The 20,037-nt window shown below is 32.2% G+C and overlaps 3 protein-coding genes across 3 annotated transcripts; 1 reads left to right on the top strand and 2 right to left on the bottom strand.

Moving 5' to 3' along the window:
* Positions 1-313: 313 nt before the first annotated feature.
* Positions 314-2,335, bottom strand: LOC125054306 (cell growth-regulating nucleolar protein). The gene is made up of 3 exons (XM_047656105.1): positions 2,204-2,335; positions 1,944-2,096; positions 314-1,725 (listed from the first exon to the last, which is right to left on the bottom strand). Exons 2-3 carry the CDS (start codon positions 2,069-2,071, stop codon positions 663-665), a joined length of 1,191 nt encoding a protein of 396 aa, XP_047512061.1. The 5' UTR covers positions 2,072-2,096; positions 2,204-2,335; the 3' UTR covers positions 314-662.
* Positions 2,336-3,361: 1,026 nt separating this feature from the next.
* LOC125054307 (melanotransferrin) lies at positions 3,362-15,701 on the top strand. Its single transcript, XM_047656106.1, has 17 exons — positions 3,362-3,503; positions 3,605-3,804; positions 4,035-4,157; positions 4,300-4,461; positions 4,576-4,709; positions 6,192-6,358; positions 7,032-7,176; positions 7,548-7,638; positions 7,883-7,983; positions 8,511-8,616; positions 8,783-8,965; positions 10,097-10,267; positions 11,598-11,767; positions 12,188-12,331; positions 13,040-13,227; positions 14,319-14,478; positions 15,079-15,701. Exons 1-17 carry the CDS (start codon positions 3,470-3,472, stop codon positions 15,347-15,349), a joined length of 2,550 nt encoding a protein of 849 aa, XP_047512062.1. The 5' UTR covers positions 3,362-3,469; the 3' UTR covers positions 15,350-15,701.
* Positions 15,702-16,477: 776 nt separating this feature from the next.
* LOC125054308 lies at positions 16,478-18,927 on the bottom strand. The gene has a single exon (XM_047656108.1). The coding sequence runs from the start codon at positions 18,819-18,821 to the stop codon at positions 16,710-16,712; it is 2,112 nt and encodes a 703-aa protein (XP_047512064.1). The 5' UTR covers positions 18,822-18,927; the 3' UTR covers positions 16,478-16,709.
* Positions 18,928-20,037: the final 1,110 nt, after the last annotated feature.

The raw sequence follows: 20,037 nt of genomic DNA on the forward strand, positions 1-20,037 counted from the left end.
TTCACCCTTCTCACTCTCTCTCAATCGGTCTCAATCGCTCTCCCTTTTCTTCTAAAATTTACCCTCATACACCTAAAGAAGTTTCACTTCAAAAATATACCAGTAGGTATATTAAAAGTATATGCATTCGATATGAATCTATCACAGAGGCCACACAGTAGTTCTAGTTTATAGTACTTTTTTATTTATCTTCTTAAGTGTGTGGTGTGGTTTAAAATAAAATGGCATTAAAGCATTTTATATACAATTATCAATAGGTTGTAAAGAAATATCCATATTTCAATAATTAATTAATGTATAGTAAAAGAACTCATTTATATTTAATTTTAATTTAATTCAATGTTTTACATAGGCATTTGTAAGAAAAAAATTCATAGTACATTCATGGTTTTTAGGATCTGTAATTATGAACACTATATATATATTTAATGAATAGATCATTCATTTATAGGAGCTATAGGAAAAAAGTGGACTTTCAGATGAAAAGTTCCTGGTGCATAATCCTGAAACCATTTGAATCCAAGATAATATATCAGAGATTAAAGTTGTGGCAGTGTATATCCTATCAATAAGAGGATATTATATTTGGGATATTAAATTGACCCAATCCATATATTACCCTATTATGTCAACTTTGGCAGAGGAAATATTTACAATAATTTTTACTCCTCAATCAACGTAACTCTATTTTTGTCAACTCTTACGTTTGGAGCACTCTTTAATTTCTTAATGAATTTATCAGCAATTCTATCATCAACCTCACATCCAAAGAATTCGGAATATTCTCCAAGCACCTTCTTTTGAAGACGTTTGAATTGCATTTCATTGTCTTTCTTTTTTAACACCGACATAATGACATCATGCCAGTTAAATTTGTCTTTTTTCTCTTCAACTTCTTCACTTTTGGCTACATTCTGATCATGTAAACAAATGCTTTCGTCTTCCTCTTCATCTGTCTTTAATTTCTTCTGACTCTCCTTGTTAACAACACCGTTTTCCACCACTTCAATTGTTGGTATTGTGTCTTGGCGTTTACGTTTTTTCTTGTTTTTAGCCTCGTTTGTAATATCATCATCATTTATATTTTCTTTATTTTTACCTTTCTTACCTTTTTTCTTAGATTCAACTTCTTCTATAACTTCAGTAGATGGTGTTTCAGCACTCAATAATTCAGCTTCATATTTTCTGCGTTTTTTCTCTTCTTTTTTCTGCTTCTTCGATAGTTTAATTTCTTCTTTGGGCTGACCATTAACTGGTTCCACAGGTTCTTCATGATTATTAGTGTTTTCCTGTGATGGACTTATATCATTATGATTTGTTGTACCATTTATTTCAGAATTAGTTTCTTTTGTATCTGAACTTGATTTTTCATCCTTATTTTGATTTCTATTCTCTTGGTTAGCAATAGATAGAGCTGTAAGTTTTACTGAAATCAGATCCCATGCTGCATCAATGTCTTTAGGATTTGTTTTGTTACCACAAACATTTTTAACAAAGTTGATGAATTTTGGCTTCTTCCTAGGTGTGTTATTATGTTTACTGATTGTTTCAATGATTCTTAAGACATTTTTAGATGCCGTTTTCTGTTCATCTAGTACAGACTGCAACATTTCAACCCAAGCATTTTGCTTCTTCTCTCCCTTTTTTTCTTTAGCTTGAAATCCTTTAGCTGAATAACGTTGTTCTTCAGTAATACACTTAATGTGAGACTCATAATCATTACCACTGTAAAATTAAAATATTTAAAAAAAAAATCTATTACCAAATATTATGGGAATTTTATGTTGACTATTGTAAATTTTATGGCAATTTTGTGTTGTATGTTGTGTACATCTTAGGAGTATCACAAATGCATAACAGTTACAAGTTTCAATGTTTTTTCTTTGAATGACCCAGAATAACCCCACAGCCTCAACAAATACAAATTCTTCAAAAATACTTACAGAAAATCTTTAAAACAATCCATACAAGATAAATTTGGATTTCTATTTCTACATTTTGTAAGATAATGCTTTTCAACTTTAGGTTTCTGCACAGATTCTCCGCAATGGCCACATGTAAATACAACCATATTTTAATGTGATTTGTAAAGGTTCCTGAAAATTACAATCATGACATTCAACATTAAAAGAAACTAGGATCAATTCAAATCTATTTAACATCAAATTAATTAAAAATATAATAAAAATTTATTATAACTTACAAGTTGACTTTGTTTTTAAATTTTCACACAATATTTTTCTCGAAAACAAGGACAAGATAATTAGTGTGGACCAGACACCAGTGTCAAGTGTGTAGAACCACAGACATAGAAAATTTAATCTGTAAAAACCACAGCATAGAAAATTTAATCTGTAAACTAGAATTAAAAAAATCATCACAAAACAAGGCTTTAATATGGTTCTTTCAAATTTTAAACCTGTTTTAAATTTCGTCGTTGTATTTCTATGACATGATCATCAATAAATCTGGGCCCGGAGATATTACTAATGATTTGGACTTTGGTCCGTACAGTGTACAGTATACACCATACTCCATAGGTATAGACTGTGCCCTGTGGCCTGTAGGCTGTAGTCAGCGTTGCCAACTCTACGTCTTTTTACGTAGATCTACGTATTTTAGGCCTTTTCTGAAAACCTACGAACTTCAGTCACAGAATCTACGTATTTTTAATCAAATTGAAAATTTTGCACAATATCCAAATTCATTAGGCTGAATAGGCATAATATCTATTACTTTCGAAAAAAAAAAGTTAAAAACAATCAGACCGGGAATGGAGAACTTTAAGAAACACAAATCTACCATTTCAAGAGGATCAGATATTCAAAGCAGATGACTTTTGGCGTCATATTGCCAAAATAAAAAAAATGAGATGCAACTCAGCAGTTTCCCCTCCTAGCCCAATTTACACAAAAGTTATTAACATTACCTCATAGTAGCGCAAATGTTGAACGACGTTTTTCTTTAATAAACTTGATGAAAACTAACATCAGAAACGGACCTCAGTCTACTGAAACCCTCACAGGGTTACATTTTACAAAAAGTGATCTGAAAAGTAATCCTGGGCCAACGCAAGATCATATTAAACTTTTTAATAAAAACATGTACAAATTTAATTTACCAGAAAATAATAATGAATATATTTTTTTTTATTTCCATTTCAAAAAAATAACACTCTTTTTATTCAGTTTTACCAACCCTACCCTCTTCATTTCACTCATAAAAAAAAGTACGTAGATCTACGAACTTTTCCTATACAATTTTTGCTAAATCTACGTAATTGTTTAATCTGACCTACGTAATTTTCAAAATCCGAGTTGGCAACACTGGCTGTAGTTGCTGCTTACTTCTACAGTCTACTTGATCTGTGTTGTTGATTTCAGTTAAGCGGATCGTTTTCGGGTGTGTCCAATGAATTAAATAGTTTTATTTATATAATTAAAAACATGATAATTTGAGGAAAAGAAATATGCTGGAAATAGTTTTATTATTTTGCTCGCTAGGTAACGCAAGTTTCTTTCTCAAAAACATTCAAACTTCCAGCGTAATGCTACTACATTTCATGTTTTTATTTTTGTTAACTTAAAATTTTAATTTTTTTCAGTTACCGTTCAAGGAAGCTATTACGGTAGCGAGAGTGTAGCTAATGGTATCCACGGAGAACCAAAAATTGAAGGAAAAGACAAAGTAACCTGGTGCACTACTTCTATACCGGAACAGAAAAAATGTGAAAAACTATCCAAAACTGTGCTTCAGGATAAAGGACTTTTTGGAAAGGATTTCATTGAAATAGAATGTAAACGGGTAAGACTATAAGTTTTGAAATTTGCTTGGAATTTAATTTTGACTGATTTTGAATTCTTATATATTTGTTAAAATAATTGACCATTATTTGATTTGCAACTTGATATTGATTGAACTAATAGTATTCTTTGATATTTGTCAAATTCTAGTATTGTTTCTTTTGATACAAAGTGAATAAGACTTTAAATTTGTAGTTTTCTAATGTAATAAAAACATATTATGCTTTCTAGGCATTTGATGCAGAAGAATGTATGACATGGGTTGATCAAGGAGATGCATCATTACTAGCTCTTGATGCTGGTGAAGTATATGTTGCTGGAAGATATCACTCACTTGTACCATTACTCCAAGAGGTATTTATTGATGTTTTCACAGTAAATACATTAACGGATTAAGCTATTTTTATAGTATTATTATCTTCTTTGCATAGCCACATGTTTTTTCAATCATAGTTAAAAATGCTTTACAATATTCACAAAAAAAAATTTATTTTAGGTTTATGGTGGTGGAGAACCCTATCAATACGCAGTGGCTGTTGTAAGGAAAGGCAGTTTGCCCCAAGTGCAACCTAGTGGTGGTTTGTATGGACTACGGGGGGTAAAGGCCTGCTTCCCAGGTGTTGGGTCACTTGCTGGATGGGTCATGCCAATACATGTGGTAAGAAACTTTTGCAAACTTTGTGGTTCGGTGATTTGTGTAATATATATTGTCAAAAGCATTAACTTTGTAAAGCTCATTTCTGATTAGTTACAAAAAATACATACATTTCAGCTTATCAAAGAAGGTGGCCTCAAGATAACTGACTGTAATAACCATGTTAAGTCAGCGGTGCAATACTTCAGTGATTCATGTGCACCAAATTCTTTGAAGGATTTGTATAATCCAATTGGAGATAATCCTGATCAGTAAGTGATTTACTTATTCCAAAATCTTAAGTAAATGCATTATTACAATGCATTAACCTTCAAGCGGGCGCGCGTAGTCGAATCGACCGCGCTAAGTACATTTTCGTTCATATTATTATTATAACCCATCACGTTTATTTCTCATTTATAGTAGCCTGTCGCTATGTCATTGGGAGTAAAATAAAGAATAAACCGTTACTCGGGACGCTCCCCCCACTCCACAGATCGCAATTGTTTTCGTCCCAGTGCAGTCGTCGAATAGACTACACGCGCCTGTCGTCGAAAAGGTTACGCGCGACGCTCATCGACACATACCCTCGTTCACGCTCGTAGTAGTTTTTTGGCCATCATTCAATAATATCGAATTAAGCTTGGATTTTTTTATATAAAATGATTCAGACGGTTACCTCAAAGTGCAATACTCGAGGAATTACTAAGAGAAGACGAAGAAGAAAGTGAATCAGAGCTCGGCGACCAAGGCTCTGAAACTTCCGACCACATCGTTGCAGAGGAACCTCGATCTGCTGAGGAATCAAACCACTCGGACTCAGAAGAGGATGATTTGCCAATTACAGAAATAAGTAGCTATTTTACAAGGCGCGATAAAGTAACGAAGAAGCAAAAATCTAACAATAACAGTCAAGTACAAAATATTCTCGCAGAAGATGCGGGCCCTTGTAGGAATCGTGTCGGAGTGACAACATTTACGCAAGCCTGGAGTTTATTCATTTCAGAGATTATTATTGAAAAAGTTCTTACATATACCAACGAAAAAAAAGCACCATCGTATAGCAGAATACGTGACTGCAAACCAACAGATGCGGTGGAAATTCGAGCACTTATCGAATTGTTGTAGTGGGATCCTTGAAGACATCACACGTCAATTTAGAAGATTTTATATTATTACTTATTTTTCCTACTGCTATGTCAGTGAAAAGAATATAATTTCTACTGTATTCATAGCGGTTTGATGATGCTACTACGCGACAAGCTCGTCGTACTCTCGACAAAGCTGCGCGAATATGAGAAATTTTAGATAAGTTTCCACAAAACTGTCTATTGCCATATTCAGTGAGAGAGAAAGTTGTAATTGATGAGATGATGATTGACATTCGAGAAAATGACCTTTCCGATAGTACTTGAAATATTTGTTTCTTTTTCATACTTTTAATAACTTTTTTTGACAAATCAGACTTTAAAGACAATGATAATATATATGAGTACAAATAAATAAATAAATATTGAGTAATAAGTGCTTGCTTTTTCTTATTCATCCCATAGGTCTTTTCGGTTACGCGCGCCCGCTCCCGTTACTAATGACCGCGCGCCCGCTTGAAGGTTAATGATGTTTATGATCAAAAAGGATGCTGAAATAGTATCTAGTCCAGATATGTTGAGAAATCTATACATATATCATACTACATATAATAATTATAAATGTATGAGTTGTAAGTACTATACTCTGAATGTTACTATTTGCAGGTTATGTAAACTATGCACAGGTGGAGCTGGAGTGCGTTGTACCCTGGCCGACCCGTATGCAGGGTATGAGGGAGCACTTAGATGCCTTGTCAATAATGGAACAGGGGAAATTGCCTTTGTGAGGGACAGTACAATACAACATGCCTTACTCTCACATAAAATATTAGGTAATGCATTGATGGTAACGATTATAATTATTTTGAAATATAATCTGTAGTAAATAAATAATTTATTAATATTAAAATATAATAAATCAATATTGATAGATCCATAATTCTCCAATTTCTATAAATGTGTATTTTCTAGTTACTTTGTACGTGCATGCATTTAATTGATCTTTAGGTTAATAGCTGTACCTCTATGGTGTATATTATGACTTCTTAATCTGTTCTTTTAAATATTTTATTGTCTGGTAAAAAAAGGTGATTAGGGATTTTTGGGAAAAAAAATTCTTTATATATATATTCTTTACTCCAACATACAAATATAAAGTATTTACAATATTCTTAAACTACATAGTAATAACAATTAAATATTGTTAAATAGAAAATTAAAACAAATTTAAAATTTTGGTCCCAGTGGCAGTGTACCCTAAATTTGCAGCATTTCCTCTCTGTATTGCTATAGTTATTAGATGAGCTGGTGCTTTCCCCGCCCAACGATTAAATAATAATATTTGAAAAACATTCTTAACCGCAGAACACATTAGAAAAAAGAACAAACATTTATATTTGGTTTATCTCTTGAAAGACAAATGTTAGATACGGGCATCATTTAAATATTTTTTTTTATTATTTCGAGAACCTTCTATAAAATATATTAAATTAACTTGGCTTGCAGGTGGAGTGACAGAGGCCGACTTCGAGTTGATATGTCGCGATGGTTCTCGTGCTCCAGTCACTAACTGGGAAAGGTGTAACTGGGGCCGAGTACCAGCTGATGCTGTGCTCACTTCCAGTGTTGCCACCCCAGCCCTGAGAAGCAAGTTAGTTATATCTTGTACTAGCTACGGCACAATTTCATTGCCATATTAAATTTTATATGATGTTGGTAAACTATATTTATACAAGTTGAATGGTTTTAAAGACTGATTTTTTCTTCAGAACTTTAGGTAATACTTGTTCCTTGTGTATTTTTATGTTTAATATATTCACATACATACATTTTCTAAAATAACTGAATTTAGGGTTTCTCTTGAGTCCCACAAATTTCTTTTTAATTTCAGTGTAATGCTAATACTAGAGAATAGTTTGAAGGCACACCAATTTAGTATAAACAAGCAATTATTTAAAGAAATTCTGTTATACTATGAAAAAAAAACTTTTTTCTATATGATTAAAAATTTTTTCATTACAGATACCAAAAACTGATAATGAAGATTGTTGAGCTTTATGGTGAACCAAATACAATGAATAAGATGTCAAACCGGACAGATGCATACCAACAGGTGATTTTTTTTATTTTTAATTACTTAATTTAAAATAAAGCTTGCTCTGTATTTACAAAAAAGAAATTAATGTGTCGAATTTAAAATTTGTAATAGTCTTAAAAAAACTTCAATAAGTTCTTAAAATCTTATTTATTAAATAAAACTTATAACATTATTTAGTCGCCATTTTTATTAACATTATCTAATTTCCTAGTTACATAGTTTTAATGTAATAAATGAACTTATACGTTTATGAAAACAGGACGCCTTTGGAAACTGGCTGTCGTCTACTACAGAACAAAACCGGTATGATGGGTTTAGACGAAATCAATTTGATCGTAATGACCGGAATGACGAAGGAAGGTACGGTTTCATTAATATTATTTTTAAAATAAGATATAAATATTAATGTTTTAAATACTAAAGATAAAATAACCATAGAATATATTTACGCTGGAGTTGATACTAAACCACAATTAGTATTAAGTAGTTATTCATAAATGTGCCATAACCAAGCCACAATAATTACTATAAAATTACCCCTCTGATTAAATTAATGTAATACATATATTTAAAAATCGAACGTTAATAAGATACTAAAATGTTGTATGTGTCAGATGTCTAATGTTCTATTGTCTTTGAATATTCTAGATATAAGGCTAGATTACAATTATTTTACTGTCATTTATATAGAGGTAGTTTATTAGAGGAACATTTCATTGTTTTTTTATGCCTAATGAGTATTATTTAATCAAAATAAAGGAGCAATTATGTTTATGAATTAGACTGAAAGAATAAAGCACAGAATTAAAAAAAAAATATTGCTCAAAAAAGTTCTAGCTTAGACTCGCCTTAAAATAACCCTTGTAGTTTTTTGTATTCTATTTCAGTACTACGATGTCTCCATACAAACCGAGGGTTGACAACTTCGGTCAACCCATTGAATTGCCATTTAAACTGTTTCAATCTGAAGGCACTACAGACCTCCTTTTGCAAGTAAGTTATACTAAAGACAATATTATTCTAAATTTCTTTAAATTTATTGAAGTTAATAATAATATATAAAATTAAGGTAGACATTTTTGTTCTTTACTTATTTAATTTTTTCGTTATTTAATTTCCGAAATTGTAAAAGTCTTAATACATTTATTCCTTTTCTTAGGACTCCACAATTAGCTTCCGAATATTGGATGAAGAGGAGCAAGCGGCTCACCATATTTTAAATAACAAATATGTAGGTGATCAGGCGGAGAAGGCCGTTATTGGTATAAGAGACTGTCCCGTTAAACGCGCCACGCTTTGTGTTACCAGTGATGCTGAATACGACAAATGTATTAAAATGAGGGTAAGGTTCTATTGTTTAGTCCAGAAATATGGAGTACATAAATAAATCTTACAAATCCACCATTTAAAAAATAGATTTAAATAATTATTTGCATATTAAAAATTTTCTTTCAACTTCAAAAAATACCAAAGGATGCAGATACATACAGATATAATTCAATACTTTTTTTTACTACTGTAAAAAAACAATGGTGCTACAACTTTTTAGGTCTGGGCCTCAGATTTCTGTATCTTTTTCGTGATAATTTTTTTAATGGGCAAGTTGGTAATCTTCTGTGACCGACCCACGCCGTCGACTTTTGGGCTGGTTTCCTTCACCGTACGAGTGTGTTAAATGCGCACATAAACAGATATACCATGGTTTCTAGTGATGAAAAGCGCACGCTTTAACTTCTAGGGCAACGCTGTACTGCTCCCATGGTTAAACATAGTATTAAAAATTATCAAGAAACTCCAAAGATTATATGGGCCCACCGCCCATAGAAAATCGGTACCTATTGGTTACAGCAACTTATAGCTGAGTTCGTGAGCTGTAGTTGATTAAAGTATTTGTGTTTGTATATCCTTTTTATGGATGTCTTCTTTCATAAAATAAATGTTTTTTATTAAGCTATTGCATAGATTTTATCTCGGGCTTTGAGTGCCAAGAATCAAGAAATTCCGTAACGAAAATAACCTGACACACGATGACGTAATATACTAAAGAACGACAGAACGCACTGCGTATTCACATCTCTCTGACGAGATCGGCGATGTAGCTTAAGCGCGGCCGGTGCAGCCTATACGCGTTAGAGTGAGACAGACTATATAGGCGTGTTAGTCTGAGTCTGGTAGAGTGGTAGATTGAATTAATATCAAAGAAAATAATAGTGCATAAATATGAAATAAATAAATAATTAATTATAATTGCATAAGTTGATAAAAATGCTGTGCAATAGCTATACCGCGGCAGTCCCCGAGTGCCACACGCTTTTTCTTAATTACGGCCGTGTTAAATATTTGAGCGAAAAATCGCACAATACGAAGAACTTTCATACAAAATTTAACCTTTTAAATATTATCAAATTCATGGTACAATCGGTAATTTCAGAAATCATGTAAATATGTATTCACTGAAGATCATATCCCACAGATAGCGTTAAAAGCCGCCTTCCTATCTCCGACGCTTATATGTTGGCGAGGGCATAGTTCCCGGCACTGCGAGCGGGCAATCGCCGACGGAACAGCTGACATGGCGGTCTTTGACGCCGCCGATATGTTGCACGCCGCTTACAAATATCGACTGGTGCCGTTTATGCAAGAGGTAAGAGTTTCAATTCACTTCAAAAATTATGTAAAATATTTTGAAATAACTCGAAACTGTTGATATTTGACTGGAAAATTTTGAAACATGATAATAATGTGTATAAAGAAGAATCTTTCACAGAAGACTGAATAGAAGAATTAACATCAAGACTAATGGTTATCCTGTATAACTATATATACGTATATAACTTCTTTGACAGTGCTTAAAAGTCGATTACAATATAGTAAATAAACATGTCAGAAATTTTTTATAGGTTTACTAGCTGACTGTATATTATTATCTATATATATAAAAATGAAACCCGTTTTCCGTTGTCACGACATAACATGAAAACGGCTTGACCGATTTGTCTGATTCTTTTTTTATAATATTCCTTGAAGTACGAGGATGGTTCTTACGACTTAGAAAAATTAAAGAAATTGAGTGAAAAAGTCTAAAAACAACACTTTTCTATATTCCCATACAAAATATTCGTAATAATATTTAAAGGCAATTTGAACTTTAATTTTATTTAATTCATATCATAAAGTTCAAGTGTTAGTGGAGGGGTTCCGGGAAGGTAAATTTTTATTTTTTGACATAATGTATTTGTTGTATTATCAACTTTCTTTTTTTTATCTTACTAGCTAGACCGGTGTCCCGAATAGCAGAATAAGTATTTAAAAAAATAAAGAATCGACTGTAAGGCGGTACGATGTTCGCCAGGCCAGCTAGTATACAATAATAATATACCCTATGAATATTATTTCTAGGAAACATTTTTTTTAGTTCAATAAAAACAACTATCTATGTAATAAAAAAATAGGGCTTGATCGTAGAGGTGTGAAAATTAGGGGTTGTATCTATTTTTGTATGCTGTATCATAAAACAACAAAAAAAATCTAAGGAATAAATATTTTTTTGGGGTCGACACCCCTTATCACTTAGGGGGTTGAAAGATAGATAGTAGCCGATTCTCAGACCTACTGAATATGCATATAAAATTTGATAAAAATCGATCAAGCCGTTTCGGAGGAGTATGGTAACTAACATTGTGACACGAGAATTTTATATATAAGATTTTCTGTGTGAGATTGCTTGTGATGCCGCCCATTACATTCAGCCGGCTATAGTGCCGAATTTTTATGTGTGCAAAGAAGTGTAAATAAATAAAGATCCAATGATTTATATAAAATGAACATGAAACTGAAATTTGGAGAACACTTTAATACTGTACTTACTATTTGAGATACACTTAAAAAATAAATGTCTTTATTTATTTCGTACTCCTTATTAATATTTTTTATAAGTACTGTTATTCTTTCTAACTACCCAACACTAAATCCAGGTCTACCCGAGCGGAGACAGCTGGTATTACGCAGTAGCTGTCGGCAAAGAGCAAGATCCAGACACAGATTTAACTTATTTGAGAGGCAAGAACACCTGTCACACGGGTATCGGTACGGCAGCTGGATGGATTTATCCTTTGGCCTATCTAATATCGAATGGGTGGATTAGGTAATTATATAAGTGATTTTAAGTAAACATGTATTTTTTATTATAAGTTTTATGTAGATCAGCCGGAACCGGAAATCGAGCCAAATGCCTTCCGGTCGTAAATCATTTAATGTTTGTCAGGAAAATTAATAAGTTTTAGTTGTGTGAATTTTTTGTTATTTCAGTGATCTTTTTCAAACGTGTAAAACTTTAATATTGTCTTTGATTGACATAACCTTTACACATTTAAAGAAAAAACTTTTTTTACCGGATTAAAGTTATGTATTATTATAAACCGTCACCGTGACCACGCACGCTGTAAAGCACGCGAAACGTCGGATAAATTTAAAATTATGTTAAATAATTGTAAATTTATAATAATACATAACTTTAATCCGGTAAAAAAAGTTTTTTCTTTAAGTGTAAAACTTTTTCTTTCAGACCGTACGGCTGTGACGGAGCACACGCAGCGGCGCAATACTTCAGTAAGTCATGCACACCGGGCGCACTCAGCAGTGAATATGTGGACTCGGGCACTGTGCCTCATGACAACCTGTGCCATCTATGCCATGGAGCGTCATATCGGTAATTCAATATTTTTTATATAATCTCTATGAAATGAAATACTGACTTTTATTGGCATATTTTATTTACATACGTCTTTAAGAAAATTAAAAAATTAAATTATAGCATTATTCCCCTAACAAAACAATGCTTTAAAACAGTTAAACAGTTTTAATTATTAAAGTACAATGTGTCCCGACCAAGGAGGTTTCAATTCAATTTAAGTGAATATTATCTGTGGTGCACGCGCTGCGCGCGCAACGCGCTATTTCCGGGCCAATAGACCAATAACAGACTTTTGTTTCATTTATATTGCTTTTTATTTAATGTACCTATAGCCATGAGATTAAATAAAGTAGTGTATGCAACTGCATTTAAGTAAGTCTGTGGTGAAAAAGCCGGAATTATAACAAACAATATTTTTTTATTATAATTTTTCATATAAAGTATACTGATTACCTTCGAACTAACTATAATCATGTAACAAGAGTTGTCAACATAAAAAGGTAATTTAGCTCTTCTGCTAACACAAGTGCAACGTTACAGTTATCTATCCACAGACCCTTAACTAAAATATTTTCCATAGACTATAGAAACTGCGCTTCTAGCAATAAATAAAAATGGAATGAGATTCTTTTCGGCAGTAAAGCTTTTTTTACTTATTACTTATTAACTGAAAAACGGGTTCAATAAAAAATCTATGAAATACCTCCTACCAATTACTTTCAGTCGCTGCAGACGCGACGCAAGCGAGGAGTACTTCGGTCACGTGGGTGCCCTGCGTTGCATGGTAGAGGGGGGTGGAGATGTAGCCTTTGTAAGGCACACGGCACCTGCTGAGGTCACGGGTGGGCGACGTCGGGAGTGGTGGGCGCGTGACCTACTGGGAGATGATTTGCAGCTCATGTGTCCAGATGGTATGTTTGAACCGTGGCTTAGTCGTTAATAGCGTCATGAATTCGATTCTCGTCGAAATAATTATTTTTCAAGTTGGAAGATAAGGAGATTAGCCCTATAAGTTTAAAGATTTATTACTTTATTGAAAACCCCAAAATTGTCTAATGGAGCGTTCAAGTATTTACGTATTACATCACGAGATTTTTGGAGATTATTAAAAATTAATAAGTATCGTTTTACGAAAGGGGGTCCCTTTCGTAAAACGTAACGTAATACTTGAACTATCCCTAATACGGGAACTAATATAATATTAACCCAACATTACACATAGTATGAAAAATAGTAATTTTTAAAATAAGAGCAGGAACCTACACTAGATCAAAGCCTTAATCAGTAGTACTAAATAAAATAACGGTAATTGGAAATATTATAAGTTAACATAAACCAAAACTATCTGAGGCTCTGATCTTTACGTTAAGTTTCACGTCAATACGATAACTATTTATGAATTTTCACGAATCCATGTTCGTTTAGTTCCAAATACGCCCACGAAGCGCTTCTTAATATTTCATTCAATGTATCGTTACACTTGTACATGCTGAACTTTTTCTACCCTCGATGAAAGGCTGCAGGTGACCTGACTGGTCTTTGCCAATATATATATATATATATATATATACTATATAGGCACAAGCCTCTCACAAAGGTGGGCAATACCTCCAGTATTTAAGCCTGTAAAATATAAAATTCTGAATAGGAAAATAAACGTTATTGTTATTACTATTTTGGGGCCGTTCATAAAATACGTCACACTAAAATCAGATTTTTTTATTATAATAAAATTTAATTTAAAATAAAAATATCTTTCATAACGAACATATAAATAATAAATAATAATTATATTATTCAGAAGTCCAAGGACATTCTAAAAATGATAAACGGCGAACGTCACGATGCCGTATATCCCCCGACCCCCTTGTCACATCTTGTAACACTCAGCCAGACCCCTCCCCTCCCCTTGTATGCGATCGTAATTTATGAACGGCCTATTTATTACAATAGCTCGATTTTATGACTTATTAATTCTTATGTAACCAAAACATATGTACAGGTACCCGAGCAAAAATTCACGAATATAAACATTGCAATCTGGGCAAAGTCCCGGGTTCGGTGATGATGGGACGAGCGAACCACACCGAGTTGGACACATTCTCCAATCTCATGCTGTACGCCCTGCAACTGTATGGAGCTACTGTCAATGATGATTTCAGGTGATACTATGTTTTATTAACTGCTCTTATGACGTCTAAATTGCTATTAAACTTTTCCGTTCGTAAATGTATACAGTACTGTCTTTTTAGTAAAAAAGTAATTGCGTTTCTGTAAATTAAAAATAATAATAGTAATGCTTTTAAAAATATACTAACAAATATATTATGAAATGTAAATAAATTAGAAAAATACCTGTTACGCACTTTACAGCTAAAAAATATGTAACGAGAATACATTCCTTTTCAAATATAAATTATTATATATAAAGCCAAATACTATATAAATATATTTACATATATATACTATTTGGCGTTATATAGACAATAGTATAATATATAAATAGCCTCTATTTCTTACAAAAGTCGTTTTACATAGAATTATTTTTATATATCTGGCAAAATTTATGTTTTAACAAAGGACTTAAATAGTAATTTAAATCCTTTTTGACATTAATCCCCTAATGAAATTATTTATTAAAACAATAACATCTACTGTGTACATATATACTGAATATTGACGAAGTAATAATGAAAAATTCCTTTATGTTAAATAGTACCGAGGAAGGAGGATTTTAATATAATTTATGGATTAATTTTCAGCTTCAGCATGTTCTATTCGAAGCCGCCATACGCTGACCTGATCTTTAGCGACGCGGCGGTCCGTCTAAAGCCCCTTCAACACAACAAACGTTCGGCTGAAATGATCGCCGGTACTTCGTTACCGCGCGCCGCACGTATTGTGTCATGTGACGCGCCGCAAGCCTCCTACTACATAGCATCGGACCCGGATTTCCTCTCCCACGCCTATAGAAACGGTATTTTGGGTCATTTACTTTCGTTAATGTTGCTCTTTGTGGCTATATTTAGATGATTATGACATCTTAGGGGATAAGCTATTTGATATTTTTTTTATTCTGATTTATATTTAAAAATTCAAATTAAATGTTCGTGATAATAATAACCCGCTGAAACGCTTCTATAGATAAGATGGTATCTCACCAGTCAATATGACGTTCCATGCCAGTAAACACGTAAAGAAACATCAAGATTTTTACATTCTTAAATTTTACAAATACACATAAATTTCCATTAAAAACCATCCGACGAAATTAAATTCCAAGACAGTATTAATATTAGACAGGCTAAGATATATTATTAACAGGCATGGCACGTCATCGATTCGACTAATCTGTGACCGTTTTGTGTCACGTGACTGACAAAAACTTTATAAATCCACGCTTTATTAAGATTACAAATAACATTACAATTTACGAAGCAATTATTGAATCTAATTAAATTGTTCTGTGAAACATAGTGAACCTATTTTGGAAATGTTTGTCAATGATCATACAATAATTTTAGTCCTGCTGTCTTAACTCGAAGGAATATTAGAAGTAATTTGTTAGTTTATATACATTAGAATCGACACTACTGTTAATATTACTTTTTTATAAGTTATTGTGACCGGTATTACCATTTCGTACAATTTTGTTAGATGTCTACCTTATATGTATTGACGATTAGCTATAGACTTATTTTAAAATCAAAACATTCCCTAATTGACATTATAGTTATTATAGTAGTTTATACTGTATGTATAAACAATTAATAGATGTTCTCTTAAAACGGTCTAAGTTATTACTTGAAGTCTTTAAATAGCATATTATTAAATCATTTTAATGTTATCTATGAATCTCGACAGTAACATTTAGATATTAAGACTTGAAGGTATGCCTGGCCAATATAGTTCCAAGGATTAGAATGTGCTTCTAGCATTAATATATATATCAATTGTGATTGGTTTACTGCATCTCATCACTATTAACTGACATGACAGTTTTTTTTTAATTACTTTTCTAATCCTCATATTTGGGGACTCGAAAACTCTATATTTATGTTTTGTAGACCTGCGGTAAGATTTATTATTCAGCTAACACTCCTGCCTCGCGATTCTGTAACTCACTTTTCGAACTCTCACAGCGGTTTTCACAACTGCAAAAACCGCTGTGTGAGTTCGAAAAGTGAGTTACAGAATCGCAAGGCTGTATGTCAGAAACATATTGTATTTTGACCTACAGTGGTCTCCTGTAATAATGTAGAATCTTACCATTAGTTTATATTATTATTATTAAGTGTAATTAATTCCATCCAGAAAAGCCTTATTTAGTATTAAAAACATATGTATTCCGTCCATTTACAAATAAAAACATTTTTATAATAGTTGTTTAATTTCACACCTCATACATATTCTTATAGCACTCAAAACCTGTTGGCAGATCTTCAAATGTCTTCGTAATTCTTCTCAAATCTGTTCTTCTGCATATAATTTGTATAGCCGGTTTCTGTGAATCGCCATTTCTACTTATTCTAGATGCATGGTCCCGCCATTTACCGAATAGACAATTACACTTCGATAATTCCACGTTTATATGGCTCACAAGGTTACAGCATTTGGGTGTTTTTTTAGCACATAGCAATAAGGCTTTATACGACAAATAACGAAAATGATTTATGCAGTACATGAACATATAATCGTTGGGTTTATTTCGAGACAATACTTTTATTATAGAGTTGGAAAGCTTCACACTAACTTGCCTTTTATAAATTGGTAAATAGTCTAACATGTCCTCACACAATATCGAAAGTATTGTACAAAATTTATTCGCGGATATACAAAATGTGACGAAAATATTACGCCATAGTATCTCCTCGTCGATGTTATTTAAATTAAATAGAAGAGAATTTATTGGGATACCAGTCTGGCCAATTCTGCTCTCTAAAAAGGTATTTATATTGCTGATCGATTGGGAGAATGTTATTTTATAACACATATGACCAGCATAAATATTACGCGCTCTGTTAACAATTAAATTTTGCGTATTATATGTGTATCCCACGAATTGTATAACATCACTATAGTTTATACCTGGGTATTCAAAATTAACTGCAGTCTTGTCGTAGTTAACATTTTTGTAATTTGACAGCGCATTTATGAACGCATAAGCGTCATCTAAACAATCGGTAATATAGAGATAATCGTCGACAATTCTAGTGAAAAGTTTTAGTTGATTTTCACTTTGTTCAAGATGTTCGGAAAAATATAATTTATCTAAGTATGAATAATACAATTCAGATAAAGCAGGTGAATATACGTAGCCTTGGACTAATCCAGATTGCCAAGTAAAAATTGTGGAACCAGCTCGAACATATATGGGCTTTTGGAGTTCAGCCAACAATTCTTTGTATTGCACACTGAATTTTTTAAAATAGTAAGAATTTTCTTTCTTAAAATCTTCCATCTTCTCCGAAATGATTTTTTTGAGTAACGACTTATTGATAGATCCAAAAGCATTGCGTAAATCAGCTTTAATGAAATATAATTTTGGTTTATTTCGTTTCAACCAATCTGAATGTAATGTTACAAACTGAGTTTCTAATTTTCGTCCTCCCTGACCACTTAAAAATTTCAGGAACAACAATTTTTCTTTGATTTTATATTTTTCCGAAATACTCAATATCCCATTTTTGTATCGAACGATTGGTCTAACTTCGTTATTTGGCTTTAAGATCAAGTGTAGTTTCGGTATATCCCGTCTGATGTTTTTAATTGCCAGACATTGTTGAGATTTTAATCTTTTTTTAACTTTTTTGCCTAGACAGTAAGGCTCATATTTTCTTATAGCACGTCGAACTAGCAATTTATTTATTTCTTTATCGTAAAAACTTTGCCATTGATATTTCCAAAAATAATGTAGTTTATTCTCGTCCGCGTCTATTTTACAGGTTGTTACATAAAAATTAAGACAAATAATTGCCGATAAAATATTTTTGAATACCCACACTAACACGGATATCAGAATATTCTGCGCAATATTCAATTCGAAAGAAGTCCATAGTCCCACATTATAGTTCCATTTTTTTATAAGCATTGTGAAAATTAAATGTTGTTTCCTCATACTGTAAACTATGGTTTTCAAACACTTTTGAAATATTTTTAAATTATGGTTATTTCCAAAGAGCGCTTTCGGTATAATTTTAAACAATCCTGACGAGCAACCATTAAAAATATATCCTTTATCAACAGGACACAATATCTTCGTTTGTCCTGGCGGTTCAAAAACTTCTTTAAAATCTTGTTGACAGTACTTCAAAATATTGATTCTCAAGGTATTTAATACATCACGCAATCCTTGAGATATTTCACTTACCGAATCTTGAAGGACGTTCTGAATATATTCTTCACTTTCGGCCGATTTAAATAAATTAATATTAAATATATTTTGAAACGATCTAACATTTTGCTTATTCATAAAATACTGGGAAAAACATATAGGTATGTCCATAATATTATTAAACCGTATAAAGACAAAATATTACGCGATGACGCCCTACGGTATTTACCGTTTCATTCTCTTTTAATGATTTAAATTTTGCGGCGACTTGTTAAAACATGTTTAAAAAATACATCACAGATTACAAATTACAATTGCATTGACCATAATGGTGTGTTAACCGTAGATACAATAAAGGAGAGACTAATGTTTTGTCTTAACTTTTAATACGGTCTAAGTTTTATATGTATTTCGAAAATCAACACTAGGTATGGGCGATTCTTCTCGTCACTTGCAATGTTGCGACTTGCGAGCAATTGAAAAACAAGTTCCACACAGGGAACAGAATAACAGATGATCCCACGATACTCATTATACTTCATAAAGGCTATTAAACGTCGTGATAAATCGTTTTTTTGTTGTATGTCTATGTCTATGTCCGTTAGAATTTCGGCTATATACATAGGTATAGTGCTTTTCATGAAAGAAGTCCCGCGGTGATTTTTGGAACTAAATTTGACAGGTCGGCAATTTTGTCATTAGTCGATGTTATCAAGTTCGTTTGTTGTGGTAGATTTTTGTGAATTTTTAACTAGCTTAGTGCATTTTGAAGATTGATTACAATGCCAAAAGTTGTAAAAAGTTCGGTTCGAGAAATTATATTAAAGGTGAAAGAGTTCTGTGAAGCGGAACATAAGAATCAAGGTGTTTTAATACCACTAAACAATGTTCGGAAGAGAGTTGCCGCCATAACAGGTACTTTTTAGAGTTGCCATTTAATTTTTTTTTTGCTGTATTGATGGGACTTTTATGATATAAATTCGTTTTTGCGACAAAATTGAACAAATACATAACGTGATGAAACTAGGTAACTGAAATTAAAACATATACTACATATTACATAAGCATTATAACTTAAAGTTACTATTATTTTTAAATGTTCATAATTTAATTGCAGGTGTGTCAGAGAAAACTGTAACAAGAATTATAAACGAAGGTATAATAGCGGCGTGTATTTCAAAAAAATTTTAACCCAACAATTATGCATTAAAACTCTGAATAAAAAATTGTATTGTTTTTCTTTATCCTATTTTCTCATCTTTTCCCTGTAAGTAGGTAGAACACCGCTAAAATAAGTAAATAAAAATATACTTTTTACATAACAGAAATATTGTTTCATCGAAGTATACAAATAGTATTATTTGATAAATTATAGGTCTACCAGGAT

Source organism: Pieris napi, chromosome 12 (genome assembly GCF_905475465.1).
Source record: "Pieris napi chromosome 12, ilPieNapi1.2, whole genome shotgun sequence".
Taxonomy (NCBI): domain Eukaryota; kingdom Metazoa; phylum Arthropoda; class Insecta; order Lepidoptera; family Pieridae; genus Pieris; species Pieris napi.

Coding starts and splice junctions, on each gene's coding strand:
- LOC125054308 (XM_047656108.1), bottom strand. CDS start 18,821: ATGGACATACCTATATGTTTTTCCCAGTATTTTATGAATAAGCAAAAT.
- LOC125054307 (XM_047656106.1), top strand. CDS start 3,470: ATGCTGGAAATAGTTTTATTATTTTGCTCGCTAG. Junction 3,504..3,604: donor TTTATTATTTTGCTCGCTAG/GTAACGCAAGTT, acceptor AATTTTTTTCAG/TTACCGTTCAAGGAAGCTAT. Junction 11,768..12,187: donor ATATCGAATGGGTGGATTAG/GTAATTATATAA, acceptor TTTTTCTTTCAG/ACCGTACGGCTGTGACGGAG.
- LOC125054306 (XM_047656105.1), bottom strand. CDS start 2,071: ATGGTTGTATTTACATGTGGCCATTGCGGAGAATCTGTGCAGAAACCT. Junction 1,726..1,943: donor GATTGTTTTAAAGATTTTCT/GTAAGTATTTTT, acceptor TTAATTTTACAG/TGGTAATGATTATGAGTCTC.